Source organism: Acartia tonsa, chromosome 13, assembly GCF_053477335.1.
Source record: "Acartia tonsa isolate MP-2025a chromosome 13, ASM5347733v1, whole genome shotgun sequence".
Classification (NCBI taxonomy): Eukaryota; Metazoa; Arthropoda; class Copepoda; order Calanoida; family Acartiidae; genus Acartia; species Acartia tonsa.
In genome coordinates, this window is record NC_137272.1 from 17,277,662 (window position 1) to 17,297,168 (window position 19,507).

At 30.7% G+C, this 19,507-nt stretch overlaps 1 protein-coding gene across 7 annotated transcripts in view; it reads left to right on the forward strand.

Annotated features, from left to right (window-relative positions):
* LOC145335095 (TWiK family of potassium channels protein 7-like) overlaps nt 1-15,841 on the forward strand; it is a 92,947-nt gene extending 77,106 nt beyond the window's left edge. For 4 of the 7 annotated variants that reach the window (XM_080180803.1, XM_080180805.1, XM_080180807.1 and 1 more), the window contains 7 exons: nt 4,004-4,109; nt 4,559-4,634; nt 6,839-6,853; nt 12,581-12,662; nt 13,040-13,143; nt 13,549-13,676; nt 14,813-15,841. In XM_080180803.1, coding sequence (XP_080036929.1) covers nt 4,004-4,109; nt 4,559-4,634; nt 6,839-6,853; nt 12,581-12,662; nt 13,040-13,143; nt 13,549-13,676; nt 14,813-14,872 — 571 coding nt within the window. In that variant the 3' untranslated portion in view covers nt 14,873-15,841. The remainder of the gene's footprint in view (nt 1-4,003; nt 4,110-4,558; nt 4,635-6,838; nt 6,854-12,580; nt 12,663-13,039; nt 13,144-13,548; nt 13,677-14,812) is intronic. The other 3 variants (XM_080180804.1, XM_080180806.1, XM_080180809.1) reach the window with 1 other exon arrangement.
* The last annotated feature ends 3,666 nt before the right edge of the window (nt 15,842-19,507 follow it).

A 19,507-nucleotide genomic window follows, 5' to 3' on the forward strand; every position in this document is an offset into this window, starting at 1 on the left:
AATTGAACTCAGTAACATTTACAGATTTAATTTTTGGACTTTCCTTCTAGGGGCTTGTTTGGCAAAAGACCCCTAAAACTAAAAATGTGAGTTCTGGTCATATTTTTAACAATATTAACCTAATTTTTTTTGAGAAAACTTTTTTTCACATAACCAAACTCAGCAACCTATACATATTTCATTTTGGGACTTTCCTTCCAGTTGCTAGTGGAGCAAAAGACCCCCCAAAACACAAAAAATATGAGTTCTGAGCTTATTTTTAAAGATATCAACCTGATTTTTTTAAAGAAAATTTTTTTTAAATAAAACAGAACTCAGTATTGATTACACATTTCATTTTGGGACTTTCCTTTGAGGGGCTTGTGGAGCAAAAGACCCCCCAAAACACCAAAAATATGAGTTCTGAGCTGATATTTGAAGATATCAACCTGATTTTTTTAAAGAAAATTTTTTAAATAAAACTCAACTCAGTAATGATTACACATTTCATTTTGGGACTTTCCTTTGAGGGGCTTGTGGAGCAAAAGACCCCCCAAAACACAAAAATATGAGTTCTGAGCTGATATTTGAAGATATCAACCTGATTTTTTAAAGGAAACTTTTTTAACATAACCAAACTCAGCAGGGGCGTCCAAGCATATTTTGAGGGTGGGGGCACCCCCAAATTCGTTTGGGGGGGGGGGTAATCCCCACTTTACCCCCCTCTTGGACATCTATGAAACTCAGTAATGTTTACAAATTTCATTTTAGGACTTTCCTTCTAGGGGCTAGTTGGGCAAAAGACCCCAAAAACTAAAAATATGAGTTCTGAGCTTATTTTTAAAGATATCAACCTGATTTTTTTTGGAAAACTTTGTTAACATAACCAAACTCAGTAACATTTACAGATTTCATTTTGGGACTTTCCTTCTAGAGGCTTGTTTGGCAAAAGACCCCCAAAAACTAAAAATATGAGTTCTGGACTTATTTTTAAAGATATCAACCATTTCGGAGGGGGTATTTTAGGAGAGGTAAACAATTTTGAATACCCCTCAAAATAAAAAATCTCTAACAAAAAAAATACCAAATATTTAATAAAATTTAAATAACCCCCTCCAAAAAAAATTTTTTACCCTGGGGGCAAATTTTGTTTACCAACAGATTTCAGGGAGGGTAATTACCCCCCCCCCCCCTCCCTCCAAGCAAATTTTACCCCCCCCCCCCAAAAAAAAAAAGCTTGTACACCCCTGCTGAGTTTGGTTATGTTAAAAAAGTTTCCTTTAAAAAAATCAGTTTGATATCTTTAAATATCAGCTCAGAACTCATATTTTTTTGTGTTTTGGGGGGTCTTTTGCTCCACAAGGCCCTCAAAGGAAAGTCCCAAAATGAAATGTGTTATCATTACTGAGTTCTGTTTTATTTAAAAAATTTTCTTTAAAAAAATCAGGTTGATATCTTCAAATATTAGCTCAGAACTCATATTTTTTGTGTTTTGGGTGGTCTTTTGCTCCACAAGCCCCTCAAAGGAAAGTCCCAAAATGAAATGTGTAATCATTACTGAGTTCTGTTTTATTTTAAAAATTTTCTTTAAAAAAATCAGGTTGATATCTTTAAAAATAAGCTCAGAACTCATATTTTTTTGTGTTTTGGGGGGTCTTTTGCTCCACTACCACCTGGAAGGAAAGTCCCAAAATGAAATATGTATAGGTTGCTGAGTTTGGTTAAGTGAAAAAAGTTTTCTCAAAAAAAATTAGGTTGATATCTTTAAAAATAAGAAGACCAGAACTCACATTTTTAGTTTTTGGGGGTCTTTTGCCAAACAAGCCCCTAGAAGGAAAGTCCCAAAATGAAATCTGTAAATGTTACTGAGTTCAATTATGGTAACAAAAGATTTTTAAAAAATCAGGTTGATATCTTTAAAAATAAGCTCAGAACTCATATTTTTAGTGTTTTGGTGGGTCTTTTGCTCCACAAGCCCCTAGAAGGAAAGTCCCAAAATTGAATGTGTAATGGTTACTTAGTTCAGTTTTATTTAAAAAGTTTTCTTTCTGTGTGTTGATATCTCTTTTACTTCTTGAGATAACTACTGTTTACCGAAGAGGGGGGCAAGTAGTGGCACAAAAATTTAACTGCCAGTTTTTGCCGGTTTTGGTGCTGGAGGCGCCGATTTTTTTTAACTGAGCATAATATCTTAATAAGTTGTAACTATAAGCAATGAAAAAAGTGAAAAAAAAAGATATTTTCTAGGCCTTTTCAAAGGGCAGTTTTGAAATACCGTTATTTCATAAAAAAAAATTAAAATGCCTAGAGAATGGCTTGGAAGATGAATTTAAGTGTTCTGCATATTTCAATTTAAACACATAAGGCTTAAGATATAATATCCCAAAAATCTTTTGTCAAAGTCTACTCCACACCTAGCGCTGGCGATTTCTATTTTCACAGGTATAAAAGGCATGATTTTAGAAAACTGACTGGCGCTAGGTGTAGAGTAGACTTTGACAAAAGATTTTTGGGATAATATATCTTTGCCCTTATGTGTTTAAATTGAAATATGCAGAAGAGCTTAAAACCTGCACATTGCTGTGATATTGTTAAAACCGCCGTGCTACCGTTATCTGTTGATATTTTACATGCCTGGCGCTAGGTCGCCAGTAGAGATACAGAGCTGAAATTTTGTACATGTATTTCTAGGCTCCTAAAGTAACTTTTTAGGTTAGCAGAAGACTAAAATTCGAAAGAGAGTATTTTAATGAAAAGATCTAATTGTATAACATGATATGAAAGATTCAGATAAGTAAAAAAAAACATTGAACGTTTAAAATAATTCAAAAGAGGTTTGGACATAAAGATAAAACTTTTTGCCGAAGTGTTTTTCATGCTTTGTTTACAAGATATCTACAAAACTTCATCCGCTTTTTATATTATGACAATTAACTTATTTAATGGAAATAGATTGGTGTAAATTTAAAACAAAGGTTTAACAAACTATAATACTAAGAATGTGGTAACAAAGGGTTTTAATAACTAGTAAGTTTACTTATATAGTCAGTAGATCATCACCCCCTTACAAATTTCTTTATTACCCCTGCGGGAAACTCAAACCCTGTTTGACTTTCCTTCAACTGACCTAACTGATAATAACATGAACTTCCGAATATATATCACACAAAAGTAAAAAATAAAGCATGCCAGGTACATAAATCAGATTTTCTGAATTTGATGTTAGTTTTAAGACTTTTTGAAAAAAGGGCATATGGCTTTTTCTTCTTCCATTGATTCCAAAATTTTCCAGTTCTTCCAGTTAGTCAGGGACAGTTACCAATTTTTTTGGTTAGTTTTTTTTTATTAATTTTGAGGTCATTTTAGAAGGCAAGTTTTAGAATATATTTTTTTATGTGTAAGGTTTGTATGTCTTTAAATGAAGGGACAGTAATCTTTTTATGGACACAGAGGGGTTGTTGGGGAGGATAAGGATGGTCTACTATACAACTATACAAGGAATCTGGCCAAATAACCATAAATATATTTATTTACTGTAGCAAATTCTTGTAAAATCTTTAACAAAATAATATTGCAACAAATAGTAAAATAATCTTTTTCTAACATAACAGTTCAAGATATGTAAAACTTAAAAACTAAAATTTTTAAAGCTTGACTATAAAGACATTAAGATTCTAAAAATGCTTCTTAAAATATTATAAAGTATAATCAGTTCACTGCATTTTAAGGAGTGTCATAAAGAAAACAAAAATTAGCTTTTTTAAACGCTCCATAAAAAGTAAAAAAGATGTAATGCCTAAAAGCTTGTAATTTGTTTGATATTTCTGAATAAGTCGGTCTGTTGGTAAGGAACTTAAACCACCAAAATGAGGTAAAAAGTATATGAGGTTATGACAAAAAACAAAACTAAATGAAAAATATCTAAATATGTTTTGAAACATATTAATGTAATACCTTTCTAAAAACTACTAAGGCATCAATGTTTTTCTCAGGATTGTTGTAACAATTATTTTTTTTCTCTCAGGGATGAGGATATGGGTATTGGAAATGGAATGTACACAGCGATAATAGTTTTTATATTTCTTATTGTCTTCCTGTCATGTGGCGCTTTTCTATTCACCCTGTGGGAGGTAAACATTTTTATTAGTAGAACAGCTCCTCTATAACTGGAATATTTCTGTATGTCCATCCATCAATTAATCTGTCCATCCACATGCCACAATCACAATCATTCAACCCCTTAACTTTAGTCTTTTAAATTTTTTTATTAGTTAAATCTATTCAACTTAAAACTAAATTGATTCTTAATGCTATTTCCGCTTTTTTGAATATCAGTAGAAAGTCGTTTTATTCAAAAATTTTATAGGCCATATGTGGGGGATGAAGTGGTGTTGACCCCTCACAAACTTTGGATTCACTCATTTTACCACCCAAAATTGTAGAAAATACATTAGAAACCCCCCATTTTAGTTCCCTCAAAGTAAAAAGCTTTGACATCCCTCTTATAGACCAATGTTCTTTTGCAAATATGTTAAAATTAATTTTTTTTTTTATAAATTTTGGCTGTTTTTAATTTAAGGACTGGACCTTCTTTGAGGCATTTTATTTTTGCTTCATAACAATGACAACCATTGGGTTTGGTGATATTGTCCCAGGTAATAATAATATTTTAATAAATTTGGAAGATTTTTTTTAGGAATTGCTGGAAAATGAAATATCTTGGAGCAATAAGGCGGTTGTTATTTTTCGTGTATTTTAGGTAAAGTTGTGTGTGGCCATTTAGTCAAATGCGCGTATTAGGTTAAACTGTTCTTAATTATGAAATTTCATATATGTATTTTTGGTCATAAATAAAAACAATTCAACTTAAGCGCATTCAGCTAACGGTAACACACAGATTTACGGAAAATACGCGAAAAAATTACCCCCTTTCTTATCTTTGAAATCAGACAACAATAAATTTCCCCCTACCCTTTCTCATGAAATACAAATTGTTACCATTTATTATGTTAACTTTTTAGAGCCATCAAATGTTTAAAAACTTCCTCATTATTTAATGAGATAAATTTTTTTAAAATTAAAACCAAGTTCTGTATATGTACTGGATTGAAATTTTAACATTTTTTTCAGTTAAATGGTAAATATAATGTTTATGTTTAAAGGCTCTAAAAAAGAAACATACCAGATAAATGTTGACCTTAAAAAAAACACAGAGTGCATTTTAGCTTAACAAGTTTAATTAGCAACAAAAACGGTTATCAACTAATTTACTACTTTCCCTCCAGCAACAATGTCAGCCATAGAAAGGAATAGGAATCTAAGTTGAAATCTAATTAAAAAAATTTTAACTGTTATCTATCATAGACAGCTTTCTGCGATTAGTAAATTGAAGTTAATCCTAATATTGTAAGCCTTGGATAATATCATTATTTTTTATTTTATTATTCATAGACAGCTGTCTGTAATACGAAACAATGGGTGTTTTTTCAATAAAACTCAGATCCGGTTAAAGTTCTTGGGATATTAATCGGTTTCGAAGCTATACTGGAAACTAACATAAGAGTCTTCAGAACATCTATACATAATATGTCAGTGAGAGATAATTAAGAATTTGATTGAGAATTTAAGGATTTTTATATCTCTTACCCTGACAAAATTTTAATCAAATTTGTAAAACTCCAAAAACAAATTGTTAGTCCTTTTAATTGTCTATTATGAATATGCAACAAAAATTTTTGGTTCTTAGAACATTTTAATATACGGATACCTATTCCTTTCTATTCCTGGCCACCAGCTATAATTTCAAAGTACAAAACCTTGACTAACATTTTGAACATGTGTGTTAGTGTGTGCGTGTGTGTGTTTTAATCCAATAAAAAAGTAGAGTGTTATTTTTTATAAATCATATGATACTTGGGATTTTGCCCATATGATACTGTTCTGACTGATATTAGGACTCAAATAATGGATATAGAATACATGACAGGGGAAATTTTTTTGTCAATCTATGTTGCTACCCTCAATTATGGGCGGTTTATTCCTCCAGTAGTAGTAGAGTGGATTGGGTATTATTATATTATCCAGCTAGATATATCATATTATCAGTGTATACAAGATCTCTCACACTATCCATATATTTCACATCCATTACTCCAATAAAAAAGAACCCTTTGCATAAAGAGTATTACACATCTTGAAAAAACCTCAAAAATAAAAATAAAATCTTATATAAAAGCATGTATCATACAAAACTGTTTCATCCTAGATGTTGCAAACTTGCTATTACAATATATAAAGTGATATTTGGACTTTTTTATGTTTTTAAAAACTGATACATATTACAAACACATGCATTAAAAGGCATTTGGTGATGTGTTCATTTTTTTAACAAAAAGATGGTTTAAAGAATTAGTAAAGAGATTTGTCAATTTACAAATATTTTTTTCAAAGAAGTTCATTTGATTGCGTTTAGTCAAATGCGGTTATTAGGTCAAACTTTTCTTAATTATGGCCATTTCACAAATATATGTACATTTGGTCAAAATTAACAACAGTTTGACTAAATAGGCACATTTGACAAAAAAAGGTTTCACAAAACTTTACTGAAAAAAAGCGAGAAAAATAACCCGCTTTAAGTGAAAAAAATATGAATGAAAATAAGTCTTATTCTTTAACTATCTTTAAAAAAATGTATGTTGCTGTATTATTGATTACTTTTTTTAATTTTTGGTTCCCCAAATTGGTGTTAAAATTGTGTGTATCTAAATATTTTTATTTTTATTATAAGAAAAGAACAATTTATTGATCTAATAACTATTACATTTATTTTATTTGATATGAATTAATTTATTTCTATCAGACATAAAGATTGGTGGTAAGAATTTCGTAGAGAACATATTTGTTTTGAGCACTACTGCAGCAATTACCTGGTTTTTTTACGAGTACGCCTTATTTCCAAAAGATTTTGATAGTAATTTATTGCATCGTAATATAGACAGCTTCCCGATGATATTAAAATCAAAAGATTAAAACCAGTTTTGTTATCCACGATAGTTTCGGATAACAAAAACTAGCATAATTATATGATTTTTATTTTCATATTTGTGAAAATTGTCTGTAATATGATGCTATACATGATATCTCAGTATGGCTGAACACCGATTTTATAAAGCGGATATGAATCGTTTTTAAAGCCAAACTGGAAAAATCTTTCAATTCTCTTTTGGGCAATTTATAAATTTTAAACTTCCCAATTTTAATAGAAAAAAAACTGGTATTTGGTGCAGGCTTGCTTTAAGTAGCATTATTAGCAATTTGAAATTTTTATTCGTATCTAGCTTATATAATTTTGCAGTATTACAATTGTAGTTTAGAATTTTATTTTTAACTAAGATTTAAATTTAAGTAGTTAATACTGAAGATGATTTAGTAAATAGTTCATTTTTAGTAATCTTTATAGTTAGTAATTTTAGAAATACAATTTTATTTATAAAATTTTTTAGTTAAACGACTTTTTTATTCAATTTTTACAGTCATGACACGTGAAGATGAAATGTAAAGCATTACTTTTCAATTTGATCAAATCAAATTCTAATATAATAGTTTACTAGCTAAACAAATGAATGGGTAGAGTCTCTTTCGTGACAACGCCTCTTAAGTGGAGTTTTGTCGTATTTTCATAGATTATTTTAGGTTAGGTGATTGCCCCTTAGGGTTAGAGCCCCCACAGGGGCTAGAAATAGGAGAAAATCTACTGTTTAAATACGACAAAACGCCCCTAAAGAATCGTTGTCACGAAAGGAACTATAACCAACCCAATTAATGGGTTTTAGAGAAGCATTATTCTAAACGCTCAAAAAGGTGTATTAAGGGATACTTTTAGTATAAATTTTGATCATGAAATGGTATCAGAAAAAAGATTCGCTTTTCAAAAAAGGAGAGAAAAGATAAATATGAAAGGGGTAAGTGTAAAAGAGCCCTTTTAGAGATATTATCATTACAACAACATCATACATCACTTTTACATAAATACTCAGAGTGATGGAAGCTAGGCTTTATTGAACCAATTAAGAATGGTCGTATTATAAACAGCTTTCCACGGATACTAAAATGCAAATCATAAGATTAATTACAGTTTTGTTTTCCCCGAGGGTCCGAAGTCCTGGGATAACAAAAAATGTTATGAATCTTCTGATTTTTATTTTATGATTCGTTGAAAATTGTCTATAAAACGAAACATGAGTTTTCAGTATGGCTATTAACCGGTTCTAACGAAGCGGATATTAATCGGTTTCTAAGCCATACTGGAAAAAGAAACATAAATACCTTGGAATATTTTTAGCATTCCCAGGTAACAAAACAGGGGGCGGAGACAGGACAATGAGCGTTAAATTAAACTTCCCAAATATTATACAAATTCTTCTTTGTTCAGGGGGAAAGCCAGGGGGAAGAATCATTTATAGTCCATAACCTTTATTTCTCTTTTGAAAAATGGGGTCAAAAGTTTTTTTTTTTATAACAGGCCGAACTATTAAATTTTCTAAAAAATAAACTAGAAATATTGGATATTTTGTAATATTATTTTAGACTTTTAGATCACATTGTACATATAAGCACAATATTCTCTATTACCTTTTTTGTTAAGGTTTTACTAAATATATTTTGCAATAAAGGTACATTATTTTATATTTCTATGTTTGTTACCCAAATATTTTTAATTGTATTTTGTAGAATGTAAAAGCTTTATCCAATCAAAAAAAAATTCTAATATGAAAATTTTCTGTATTTTGTATATAATTATCATTGTACTTAGAATTAATTCCAATTTTATGCTTTTGCAGTCAGATTTGAAAGAGGTTGAACATATTTTTGCATGATTGCTTTTATCATTTTTAAGATTTATTTTAGGTACTAATAAGGACAGTACTGATTAATTTTAGGTACTTAAAAGGACAGTACTGATTATTTTTTATACTGTATATTAAAATTAATGTCACTTTAACTTTTATAAATTCTCATAGAAAATAACAATCATAAAGATTTTCAAGTTAATATACACATCTAATGCAGCGAAGGAGAGGGCATTGGACCATAAATTACTCTGGTAATGGTACCCAAAGTTTTCAGACAACGTTTACATGTTGGCTCAAAAACTTTGGGTACTTTTTATAAATTGTGATTGGTGGGTTCAAAAGTCCACTTATAATTTTTAACTATTTTTATCCACAGAAGGAGTAATTTTGTTTTTCATCATCGGATGCTGCAGGCGTCCACATTTCAAAACAAATTTCTTTATGCCATCTAAGTTACGGACGGACGTACAGACATAGTAGATTTTAAGAGTTGTTTTTATTAAATACCATATTAAAGTTTCTATTTGTATATTGTGTATACACATTTATAGCTTGTAGAACAGAATAAGAAATTATTTACCATAAAAAATCCATTTTAACAAACTTTTTTCTTAGCTCTTGCACGGCATGACTTTTAAAATAATATACTTTTCATTGAATACTAATAGTTTTTGGTACCAGTCTAAACCTAAATTATTTTTAATTGTTCTCATTTTTTTTTAAAAATAGACAATAAATGTATCCATTAGGAGCAAATCTCTTATCAAAACTATATCAAAATATATAGACAAGACAAACATACATTTATATTTATTGAGTAGCTTCAAAAAGGATTTAAAATGAATATAAGGCAAAGAAGATTAAAACCAAAAATTTTATTTAAGAATTAACAACAATTAAAAAATTTAACCTAACAAAATGTAAAAACAAGAAAATAATGACTTGTAGGTTGCTTTCCTTACCTGATTGAATAAAATCTATTCTCGTATTCATTCGAATCCGGTGGATAGGAACCGGTTCTCATCCATACGAAAAAACTATGTCTAGCATCGTATTATATTCAGCTTTCTACGAATATAAAAATGTGCCATCATAAGATTAAAACCAGTTTTTTTAGCCTGTGCCTTTGGCACCTCGGGGCTAAAAAATCTGGTTTTAATTTTATAATTGTACATTCTATAACCGCGGAAAGCTGTTTATAATACGATACGGGAAATAACTATTATCCAATTATTATACCAATTTTTCGTAACATGAAAAAGTAGAGTTCCTGTTCTGATCTAGGCTAAAAATAATACAGCAAACTTTTCAGAGATTATACTTTAGCTTTTAATCAAACCAATTGACAAATTTTGGTACCAATTTTTTGCAACATGAAAAAAAGTAGAGTTCATGTTTTGGTCGATGACAAATTAATGCCACGCTGTATCACGGGATGGGGGCGTGATTGAAATGTGTAGTATACTCCTTTGATTAAACTCAATTTACGGGTTTTTATATAATTGCAACGTAGTTATAAGACTTTTGGTAGCAATGAATTGAGACGTTGGGTATCCCTCTAACTGAACCGATTTTTGATTAGTCAACGGTCTAAATTTGTCTCGGCCAGGATAAGATTAAAAGCCTAAATCGGCCAAGGAATAGCCGAGTACAATATTTTTAAACTTAAAAAATTAAAAATAAAGAGCTAAATGATTTATTGCGTCTTTCTCTTTTTATCGACAGACGCACTTGGATATATTATTTTCATAATTAATTATATGTATTTCCCATGTTAACGTCACCTTATGTGTAAATTTGGTGAGCTAAATTATTGAGTAGCGTTGTTAAGTTAGGATGGAAGAATTTTGTAATGAAAGCAAAAGTGGGGTAGAGGATAAGGGATGGGGTAAAACGGGTTATCATAATGTTTTATTTTCTTGACTTTAAGTTAAACTCTATCCATGTTTTAATCTAGCCTTAATGTCAGCATAAATGGGAGGGGTCGGTCATTTACATACACAATTATCAGGGAGGAAAGGGACATTGAGCTGTTTATTAAATTAGTCCCCAAAGTTTTTAATAACGTTTTCTTATTCGTTGGATTAACAACTTTGGGAACTTTTATTAAACTTTGGTTGGTTGGTTGGTTCATTGGATTTTGTGTCAAAAGTTTCAACCAAAAATTGTAATCTACAGAAGGGTTAATTTTGTGTATTGACATTGGTGATGTACTTTAATTTATTGTCCATTGTCTTATCCCTAGAAATCCCTGACAATTATTTTCATTTAGCAAAATATCCACGGGGACATTCCCCACACAATTTCCATTCAGGGAACTTGAGGGATAAGTTTTTCTTTGTTTGTTTATTACTGTAGGTCAGCTTGGGTTAGGTTATGTTGGAAACATAATAGCCCCGCAGGGTTAGTGCCCTCAATAAGGAAAATACTTTTTTTAAATTTATTGTAAAAAAAGAAGGGGGTGGGTTTATCAGTGCTCATCAACAGGCAATTTATGTTAAATGACTGAAAATTGACTTAATGTACATTATGTACGCTTATAATAGCCTTTATTATAAAAAGGTATTATTATAACAAAAGGAGAGAACAGCAGGGAATTAAAGGGATAGGACAAGTTGTTAAACGTTTTGACACTCATCTTAATCAACCAGCCAGTCAAATTCAATAAAAGTCTACTAATAATGTTGAGCTCACTAATAAGAAAACGTTATCATAAAACTTTGGGGACTAGTGTAATAAACAGTCCATAGTCCCCTCGATCCCTGGAAAAAAATGCTAAATTGTTTGTGTATGAGCATTATCATTCAATATAATACCATGAATATACCATATAAGAATGCCTTTTGTTAGATAACTTCCTATTTAGAACATTATTATTCTTTTGCAAAAAATATACATTTTTTTTTTTTTTTTTTTTACAAATTTATGAATTAAAGTGTTTTTTTTTAATTGTAAATTTTTTAATTTGCATGGAATGATGCATGAGTATTTAGTAAAATTAATAATTGTTTCATAACTTTTAATTTTATGATACTTTGATCAGTAGTATTTATTTCATAAGGCAATAAAAAAGGCAATAATTAAAATTTCCTTTGATTTTCTGATTACACTCTATTCTATAATATTGTCATATTTTACTTATTTTGAAAGGTAAGAATAAATGTTTGATTCTGATATCTTCCTGATTCAAATGCCATTTTATTTTGGTTTATAGACTGCATTTATGAAATGCCAGCATTTTGATCAGGAGAAGCAGCTTATAGTGCATAATAAAAACTACTTTATACAATACAAATGACCAATGATAGGCCAATATACATTGTAATTGACCAATGGTAAAATTATATTAATATTATTAATTTGTATTGCATGACGTCATTTTGCTCCTAATCAGGAATATTTCAGAATCTCTCTTTAACATACAGGGTGAGTAAAAGTATTGAGTTTTCTGGACACAATGCCAAAATATCAACATTAGTATCTATTAGAGATGCAAGGGGGGGGGGGGAGGGAGTCAACCCTACATTTTCAATTTTAACTTCATAAAATTTGTTTTTTTTTTCCTGATGCTATTTGGAAAATGAAGAAGAAGTACCGAAATAGTTATAGAACTTACATGGGTCTAATTCTATACAAAGCTTTTAAAAGCAAAACTAGAAAAGTATTTCGTGCCAGAAAGCTGTAAAACGAAGTATTTTTACTCACTGTGTAAGGTTTTGGAAATATATTTGACAATTGTTATTATTTAGAGAAGACAGCGTATATGTTAGTGTGTACCATCTATATTCTGGTGGGTATGGCCTTTACCACCACAGCTATTGAGCTCTTCAGGTATATGTTAGTGTGTATCATCTATGTTTAGGTATTATGTTGCTAGGTTGCCACGTGCAATGATAATCAGCTTGGCAATATTTTATGGCGACTAAAGCCTTTTCTTTTGAAAACCCAATTGACTGAAATTTTGGCCATCATCACCAGCTATGGTCGCCAGGGTGTCAACAAAGTTTTCAAAGAATCCACCTCAGGTAAATGTTAGTGTGCACCATCTATATTCTGGTGGGTATGGCCTTTATACGTCTGTTCATATTTAATATTTCATGGCGTTTAAACTTGAACTCTTAATTTGAATGAATTCCTTTGTCCCATCTCTCTATCCCTTTTTTTGTAGATATATTTTACGATTATTTGACATAATAATTTAAATTTAGACGTCAATATGCTGAGAGTTGGAAGAAGATGCAGGAGCTGCGAGCACAGATACAGGCTCAGCTCAAGCTGGCTGACACCCTGAGAAAACTTGGAGAGCATGCAGGTAATCATATAGGGCTGCTAGCAGCATAGCTACAGGCTTAGTTCAAGCTGGCTTACACCCTGAGAAAACTTGGCGAGCATACAGGTAATCATATAGAGCTGCGAGCAGTTAATAGCTTATTAGAATATAAAAGCTACACCCCTTTGGGCATCTAGGAACAATTGATGAACAGGGAGTAGGAGACAATAATCCACTTTGCTTTTGCTTTGCAGTAAATGGAAATAATTTCGTTTCAGGGGTTATTGAGAGCTTTGCTGCACATACATATACATCCTGTTACTTTTGTATAAATCATTTGTGTTAATTCGATGCAAATGTAATTTGTACGTTTATTTACACAAAACAAATAATTAACTTTTTAAATTCAAAAGGCATAAGTTTTTAAGATTCCTAATCTTATTGTAGATAAAAACAACCTGGAATTGGACGTTGACATTGCTGGCGACCTGGCAGAACTAAAGAAGAACCTGGCCAAAATGAAGAAGGGAAAGATGAAGGGTCTGGAGGATATAGATATTAATGAGTTGGATTGGGTAATTAGTTTTAATAATGAAGCTACTCTATAATTTGTCTGTCCATCAGTCAGTCCGTGGTGATATTGGGGAAATGGGATTTTCTCAGCTGTTATTGAAGATAGACTGGTGAAATTTTTAGGCAATGTTTCTATAACATATGATCTAGTACATAAATATGAATGTTGTTATTTATATACAAAAAAGATTGTCCTATTAAGATTAGCATTCCCCTTTGTCTGTCTGTCCATCTCTTTTTATCTGGAGCTTAATATTTCACAAAATACTGAACCGATTGAGTTTTCCAATTTAGTTAAGATTTACATTGGTCCTTCTCTAAAACATAGCCCCTAAATAATTGGGAGCAGTCTCTACTTTCTATGAATTTATTTTGTCAATTTTGAATTTAGACCAAAGTTTTTGTTTAACCCTGAATAGATTTATTTCAAAGAATAACAAACTTTTATTATCAAGGTTAAAAGGGCCAACTTTTTTTCATAGAGAATATTTTCTTTAATTGGCCGTGTGTGTTTGTCATTTAAGTTGTTTTAATCTTTCGTGTGTTTGTTTGTCTCTTTATGTGTGTTTCTCATCTAAACTTAAACTCAAAATAACCCTTCTTTCTATTTAAAAAATAAAATAAATTGACATTTGAAATATCAGCTTAAGAATAAATCTGTAGTATAGATGTATAACCAGACAACTACCTGGATCCGCTTGTTAGGAACCTTTTGAGTTTTCTAGCAAAATGCTGCTCTTTTGTAGGGACTTGTCTGTGTTAATATTCCCGACGCTATTGGTTGATTTAAAATACCCAATTGGAGGTCTGCACAGGGTCCTCAGGAATGGGACATACAGCTATTTAACCCATTCACCCCATTATTGTTTTTCTTTAATATCCTAAGTATTGATAACAACTCCAACCTTACACCCCTTATTTTGAAACAAATTGAAATAAGAGGGGGGTTGTTATTATTTTTTGTAGATCAAGTTAGGTTAGGTTATATTGAGTAATGGGTAGCCCATCAGGGTTAGGGCCCTGCAGTTATAGGAATGAGGGGGGGGGGGGGGAGGGTCAGTACTCCACCAGTCTATTGTGGGAAAGCAATAAGATTTTTTTTATTACAAAAAACTAAACTAAACTTGTGTTTTTTTAGGTGGAAAAGAACAGAAAAGTGCGAGCAGTTACCATCTTTATCTACGAAACTTCGCTATAAACAGTTATTAAATTTTAGTTTAATTACAGAACACTAAGATGCCAACTTTTATGAATTTAAAATTTTAACCATAAAACGATGTGTCTAACTGTTCTTAAAGTTATTTAAAATCTTTAAATGGTTGTATAGTTATTTATGGCATCGCATTATAGACATCTTTCCCCGGATAGTAAAATAATTTTATTTAAAAAAGATTAATTCCAGTTTTGTCACTCCTTAAGTGGCATAAGGCCCTGGCTTACAAAACTGGTATTAATTTCATTTTATTATTTATAGAAAATTGTCTAAAATACGATACGGTACATGATTTTCAGTATGGATGAGAACCTGTTCTAATCCAGTGGATATTAATTGGATTCGAAGCCATACTGGAAAAGTAATTATATGTTGTTATGTGTTTTCTTCATGACATTATTGCCTTATCTTTATATAAAAGTAAAAGGATGTTTGTCTGTCCCAATAGGTCCTTGGATGGTTTCACCACCATCCCAAGAGAAATCACCCGCAGAAAAAAATTTATCTCATCCCCCATCTTAAGTGCCCCTAAAGACCACTAATACTAATTAAAGGGTGGGTTATTTTCTCCCTCAAAAAAAAGATTGTCTTATTTTTTTTAGTCTTAAGCATAAAATATCCCTTTAAGTTAATGCCGTAGCCACTAGTAAATGTTAAAATGCTATTGAATTTAACTCTTTTAGATCATGCAAAATTTTTAATTAGTTACTAAGAAATTAATTCTAGAAAGATACTTAATAAAAGCTTAAAAGACAAAATTTAAACCCAAAGATGTATTTAACTTTAAAAAAGACAAATAAACTATACCTAGTTATTGTTAACTAAATAGCTAATTGAAATGTAAATTTCTGATCATTTTATTTAATTGTTTTACATCAAAGTATAATTTCTAATTATAGATGTTAATTAATTTTACTTATTAAATGGCTGTAATAAAGTTTATCGACATGCTTAGTTCATTTCGTTGTTGATTCTTAAGTAGCAAAGATACTAAACAATTTATTTTGTCCGTTCGTTAGTCAGTACGTTAATCCGTAACGCTATGAGAAAATTGATTTTTTCTTCAATAAATCTATTCTTGATTTTAACAAATTCTTTTACATCTTTTTTTTTCCGTATTATCATCATCTATTTTTTGTAAATCGCTAATTTTGGATGGTGTCATCCTTGTTATTAGTCAATGGAATGCTAAAAAATCATAGAGCATCAATCTTTTTTATTTACAATGTCTCCTTCAAAATAGGCAATTTGTGTTTTATTAAAATCCACTTAGAAACAAGGATGTACTTTTACAAGTGTATTCGTTTGGAAAAGGTAAGTAGTTATCCTACTATGCAAAAAATTACCATATAATCAAATTTGATTTTCTTCTGAATTATATCAATCAAGTATCAAGGAAGTTAAGGAATAAGGTAATGTATGATAAATCTATATACGTCCCCAATTTTGATGAACAATTTTACCTCTATAGTATTTTAAAATTTCTGGCTAACACTGCTAGTTTGTAAAAATAAATAACAAACTTTGGGTACCAGTATAATTTACCATCCAATAATCCCTTCCTCCCTTCTTGTACCATAAACCAATCTTATATCTTGTAATAGCCCATTTTGGTCTATAAACCCTCTGATAAAAAATAGATAAAATTGGTTAACAATACATTTAATAGTTGAGGAGTTGATAGATATATGATATATAGACTCACGTCTGTGCCCTTAGCCTAATTAAAACTATTCTGCGACCTAGGTGAAAGTTTTTTACAATAGAGAACGCAATCGGTTTAATAGCCATTAACGTTTTAGGACAAAAAACTTACTTTTTATATTAAAGGATAGTATAGTATAATCTATAAACAAAATAATTTATAACCATTAGATTTTATAAAACATTGATTAAAAAAACATTTACCACTTGCATGTAGCAAATAAAAACTTTAGGTAAGGTTCGTCTGTCCGTTCGTAGCGCAATTAAATAAATATGATTTGCTCAGTTTCTATACAAGTTGAATGATTGTTTTTTTTGTGTGTCGATTCTCTTTACTTACTATAAAGCTATGATGATAAACGTGGTTTATTCTATGTTATTCTAATAAACACAAATTTGATTACAATTTGGTATAGAAAAATTGTATTACATAATTCGCAATATCAGTTCGATTCTTATTAGAATATCTGCCCTACTTCCAAGTAAAAGGAAAAGAAACTGAACTTTAATTAAATTGTATTTTCTTAACTTAGTAACTCCCTTCTACTTACTATGATTACTAAATTCAAAGACTGAGAAAATTATTTGGAAGAAAATTTATGCATACTTGAAGAACACAGTAATAGTGTCTGACTGATTATGACGTAACAAAAAAAAATAGCCAATGAGAGGCCGTTATTGACCAATGGTAAAATTTATAATGGCCTCTCATTGGCTAATTTTTTTTGTTACGTCATAATCAGTCAGACACTATAACTGTGTTCATACTTGAATTGTAGCGAAAACAAGTGCTACTAAGGAAAAATTAGGTGGGTTCTTAAGAAATCAACCATCCCTGAATCAGCTATGGTAGGCAGATCACAATTTGTACAAATCTATCTATAAATTTCAAGAAAAGTGTTCTAAAATCATAGAAGGGTTATTGACATAGCAAGCACAGTACCCTAATCTCCCCCTTCTAATATTTTGAAATATTTCAAAAAAAATAAAGGGGAAGGGGATAGTTTTTTTATGTTAAATTTCTGTTGGAAGTCCTAACCCTGCGGAGCCTTTAGCTGTAGTACCATCAATAAGCTAACCTAACTTAAAGTTTTGTAAAACACTAACAAATGAAAAACTACCCCACCCTTATTTTCTATTTACTTTCCAAATTAGTTAGGGTGGGTGGGAAAAACAACAAATGTGTCTTTATTCAAAGCAAAATTTTATCATTTTATTATGCTTTTTATTTCAGGCAGGATTCTCTTTTCAAAATTGCCAGCTTATTCTTGTGCCGATAAGGCATTATATTAAGACTAAGTAACTATGTAATCATGACAAGAAAGTTCAAAGTTAATGTAACATTTTAAGACATAAAAATATTTTTTTTGGAAGCATTTTTATTTATTAGGATTTAGGAAATAATTTTTATTATAGAAATTTTGAATCCAAGCAAAAGTAAGACGACTTTTAAAAGGTAGAATGTATGTTTAATATAAGAAAGAGAAACAGAATGCTTAAGACTATGAATTTATAGTATAGATGTATATACAGATAACTACTTGCCCCGCTTATTCAAGGACCTTTTTAGTCTGCTAGCAAATTATTTTCTGCTTCTTGGTTGTGTTAATATTATCGACACTATTAGATGATTTTCAAAGACCCAATTGAGAGTCGGCGCAAGGTCCTTGGGATGAGGACCTACAGTTATTTCACCCCTCTAGTGTTTTACTCTAATCATAGGACTTTAAATAAATCTTCCACACAAAATTGAAAGACTAATTTCTACTTTAGGAAGGTTATTTTTGCAACTTTTAACCCAACAAACAAATCTTCCCAAATAAAAGAAAATAAGTTATTAACAACAAATGCTTTACTGAAGTCAAATTCACATAAATTCTTCGAAACAAATCTCCTTTCCTACTAAAATTAATGACTTTCTTGTTGACCTGTAATAAAGTTTCAAATTAACAGAACGATTTAAAATTTGAATAAGGGTCTTTGTTGAGTTTTACAGATAAACTATGAATACAGCAAAGTTACAAAGAAAATAAGGAGGGCATCATCCATAAAAGCGAAGCTCTATAGTTAGATATAAGGACAAACGAACAAAATCCCTTGTAGAGTGTCATAACTTAATAAGCAGAATATTGATTTTTAAGTCCAAAGAAAATTCACTATATACAGTTTTAAATCGATAGGACAATTCTAAAATCCCTAATTTAATGAATTCGAACTCATATAATGATACCCTAATTATAGAAATGCTACGCATATAAATATATATCTTCAAACATCATATAATATATATACAAGTAATGGTTGTTATACTACTCTAAGAGACCATATAGGTAATTCTCTGAGAGTTGATATATTATTACTTGGATGTTGCACCAGACTTTCATGGACTCTAATAATGTGATTCTCACACCAGGCTAAAATAACGATATCCCCCATAAACCCCTTTATCCCATCGCCTTCCCTCCTACTGGATGAACGAACTGATCAATAAATGAGGATTATTGTGGCAATCTAAACGACAAATTTTTCCCTGTCAATATATCCACATATTCTATATCCATTACTCTGAGAGACCAAATAGAGGGCCTCGGAGATGATATAAACAGAGAGGACGTACATACAAATTAGCTTAAATTATAAAGTAGCAAATATATTTGTTTCACATAATGTTTCGATGGTCCTACCCCAAACGTAAGAGTCCCAAACGTCAGAGTGGACAAACGCAAGAGTCCCAAACGCAAGAGTCCCAAACGCAAGAGTCCCAAACGTCAGAGTGGGACAAACGTCAGAGTGGGACAAACGTCAGAGTGGACATTGCTTAAGTAAAACATCAGAGTCTATGCTATTTTAATTATATGACAAAAAATAGACAGTTAGGCCCCCTAGCCTGCCTAGCCGCGGGCGCTCGGCCCCCTA